Below are 3,816 nucleotides of genomic sequence, written 5' to 3'. Positions count from 1 at the left end.
AATTTGGATTTGATATCTAACGTCGTGTTTTGATCTTTTTGTGTCATATCATAATTTTTTTAGAAATTTTTATCAAAAGTTAGTTTTATAAATTCATGTTACAATTCTAGGAATAATTAACAATTAATCAAAATAAAATCAGAAATCTTGAGTTAATATTTTTAAAAATATTTTAACTTATCAAATAATTTTTTTGATAATATTTTTAAAAAATTAACTTTCCCTACATAGTAATTTTCCGGGAAAAAGAAATATTTCTCCGTCAAACAAAGTGTGAATTGTAGGGTGGAATAGTAATATAATAATGATTGCCAAATCCAAACCATGGGCGCGTGTGTGTGGATGCATTTGGACACTGTCCAGCCTGACGCACCAACTGACGCAACAACATCGATTAAAAAAAAGAAAAAAAAAATCAAATCCTATGGAAGTCTCATAAAGTCCAATTTTCATTTCCCTTTGGTCCACGCTCCCTCAATTCCCCAACTCTTTTTATAGCCCAAGCTATTGCACCGGTGAAAGACTTCATCCCCCAATAAATCAATTATCACCTCTCTTATCTCTCTCTCTCTATATTTGTTTCACATCTCTCTCTCTCTCTCTCTCTGATATCTGTGTTTATTTTATGGACAAAGGATGGTGTCTAACCCTTGATACTTCTTCTTCTTCCTCTCCTTTCTTTCCTTCCAAACAGCCACCTACCACTTCTTTGAATCCTTTCTCCAATCTCACCCAGGATAGGATGTTCCCCCTCTTGGGATTCCCGGTTAACCTTAGCCGTGCCGCCAACAGGGAAGATGATCACACCACTGATGACAACCGGAAGGTGGTTGGTGAAGTTGACTTCTTCTCTGACAGAAACAAGCCATCACCTCCAGCTATCCACGACCATGATAATATTAATCATCAACATGTTAAACCCAACATCACAAGTACCTCTGTCAAGAAGGAGATTCCTTCCGATGAAAAATTTCCAAACTCTAATCTCCACATAAATGTAAGCTCCTTCCTTTATCTTATTGAATTTTCTATTTTTCTCGAGATTTTATAATCAAATCATGGTTATATATAATAATATGTACTAAATATATATCTTTTTTATTTTGTCCAAATATTCTAGACTGGGTTACAACTCCTTACTGCTAACGCTGGGAGTGATCAATCTACGGTGGATGATGGGGTTTCATCAGATGCTGAAGATAAGCGAACCAAGACCACTGAGGTACATAATTTAATTTTTGTTTTAAATATACATAGCCATTAATGAAATTTAACTTAACCACTAAAATTGAGAATTGATATACATAAATGCTTGTCTATTCAGCTTGCACAGTTGCAAGTGGAGCTTCAACGCATGAATGCTGAGAACAAGAAGCTGAAAGAGATGCTCAACCATGTGAGCGGTAACTACACGGCCTTGCAGATGCATCTCGTGTCATTAATGCAACAGCAACAGCAACAGAACCAGCGTACAGAGAGCACAGAAAATGAGGTAACAATAAATCATTAATTTCTTACAATATATTGCCAATTTTTTTTTATTTATTTATTTTAAATTATAAGAAGATAAGTAAATCACTTTGATATAATTGATTTACATAGTTATTATATAGCTCTATTTACATACATGTAATTGGGTCAAATTTTTAACATGTTAATCCTTGTTCAAATTTAGGTTGTTCAGGCAAAAGCTGAGGAGAAAAAACCCGGTGTTGGTGGAGGAAAGGTACCAAGACAATTCCTAGATATAGGTCCCAGTGGTACAGCAGAGGTAGATGAACAAGTTTCCAATTCTTCTTCCGATGAAAGAACACGATCGAGCACACCTCAGAACAATAACATTGATGTTGGAACAAGGGATTACGTGAGAAATAATAATGGTAAAAATGAGCTGGGTAGGGAAGAGAGTCCAGACTCAGAATCACAAGGGTGGGCTTCCAATAAGCTTCAGAAATTGAACCCCTCCAATCCTATGGATCAATCCACAACAGAAGCCACAATGAGAAAAGCTCGTGTCTCAGTTCGTGCACGATCAGAAGCTCCCATGGTATGTATTATTGATTGATTAATAATGGATTAATTAATTAATTCACAAACAATTAAACAAATAATGATGACTAGTTTCTCTAATTATAACTGAATTTCTGATTTTTCAGATCAGCGATGGATGCCAATGGAGAAAATATGGACAAAAAATGGCTAAGGGAAATCCATGTCCTAGAGCATATTATAGATGCACTATGGCAGTTGGTTGCCCAGTTCGCAAACAAGTAAGTTTTGTATACACTAGTACTATATATATTATTAACATGGTATGCACTATTAAGTGTTATTATTATTATTATTAACAATTGTGGCTAGAGCTAATATCTCATGGTTTGTTAATAGGTTCAACGTTGTGCGGAGGACAGAACCATTTTGGTAACAACATATGAAGGTACACATAACCATCCACTGCTACCTGCTGCTATGGCCATGGCATCGACCACAGCAGCTGCTGCTAGCATGTTACTGTCAGGTTCAATGTCCAGTGCAGATGGTATAATGAACCCCAATTTGCTAGCAAGAGCTATTCTTCCATGTTCTTCTAGCATGGCAACACTTTCAGCTTCAGCACCATTCCCCACTGTCACATTGGACCTCACCCACAATGCAAACCCATTACAATTCCAAAGACCTCCTACCCCATTTCAAGTACCCTTTCAAGGGCAGCCTCAGAATTTTGGGTCAGGAGCCACCCCACTTGCACAAGCGCTTTACAACCAATCCAAATTCTCTGGTCTTCAATTGTCTCAGGAAGTGGGGTCTTCCCAATTTGCCCCACAACCTCCAAGACCACCGTTACATCCAAGCCAACAGCCCTCGCTTGTTGACTCAGTCAGCGCCGCCACCGCAGCCATCACCTCTGATCCAAACTTCACGGCTGTGCTCGCTGCTGCTATCTCCTCCATCATTGGTGGTACTCATGCAAACAACAACGGCCACAACAACGACAACAATAACAACAGGACTACTGTTAGCAGCTTTTCAGGAAACTAAAAACTTTTCTTCTTTGGTTCTTTTTTTCTTTGGATAATATTATTCGTTCTTTTTTTTGTTTTTTGTTTTGTACATCATGGGTATAAGGGAAAATGAAATCATAAAATGTTCATATTCTTTGAGGGATTAGATCAGGAAATGCTTCATTTTTTCTTTATGCTTTTCACTTTGAATAATTTGGATATTTATTCAAAAATATCCGAGTAAATAGGCAGGGGAAAAGAAAAAAAAAAAATCTTTTATCTTCTTCCTTTGTTTCATCGTTATCTTTCCTCATCTTGGCCAGCATCAATTTTGTGACTATATTGAAAACAACGTAGATAGTAACCCATCCCGAAAAGAACAAAAAAAGAAAGAAAAAAGAAAAAGTGATATACAAACAAACAGCCAATGAACAATCCGTGTTTCTGAAGAATATTCGGATTTTCTCATTGGTCAAGAAATTCGGCCCTTACTATTTTGATATGAACACGTAAATGAATGGAAGGGAGTAGTAATGTAAAGGTAGACTTAGCTAGGGCCTAGGGGAAGGGAGGCTAGTGACTTTCTCAGCAACTTCGTGTGCTACCCGTGTTGGTTGGTAGTAATAAATTAATAAAGTGAATTTAATAATAGTAACTTATTAATAATAGGGTCAACTTAATAATTAATATTGGCGATTGAAATGGAAAAGTGAGGTGGTGGACGTTGATTGGAGGAAGTAGGGTGTTTTTTTTTAGACTTTTTGTGCAGTTTTGATGGAAGTTGCGTTCACGTTAGTGCCACCTAAAATGCCAT

At 36.9% G+C, this 3,816-nt stretch overlaps 1 protein-coding gene across 1 annotated transcript; it reads left to right on the top strand.

The window, feature by feature from the left end:
* Window positions 1-540: 540 nt before the first annotated feature.
* On the top strand, window positions 541-3,251 carry LOC133284008 (probable WRKY transcription factor 31). The gene is made up of 6 exons (XM_061480952.1): window positions 541-997; window positions 1,121-1,222; window positions 1,325-1,492; window positions 1,676-2,047; window positions 2,157-2,270; window positions 2,389-3,251. The coding sequence occupies exons 1-6, from the start codon at window positions 626-628 to the stop codon at window positions 3,037-3,039; spliced, it is 1,779 nt and encodes a 592-aa protein (XP_061336936.1). The 5' UTR covers window positions 541-625; the 3' UTR covers window positions 3,040-3,251.
* Window positions 3,252-3,816: the final 565 nt, after the last annotated feature.

This window comes from Gastrolobium bilobum, unplaced genomic scaffold, assembly GCF_033153095.1.
Source record: "Gastrolobium bilobum isolate Gb01-03AN ecotype WA unplaced genomic scaffold, APGP_CSIRO_Gbil_v1 utg7102, whole genome shotgun sequence".
Lineage (NCBI taxonomy): Eukaryota > Viridiplantae > Streptophyta > Magnoliopsida > Fabales > Fabaceae > Gastrolobium > Gastrolobium bilobum.
The sequence above is the reverse complement of the archived record's forward strand: the minus strand, read 5'-3'. Positions and strand labels throughout refer to the sequence as shown.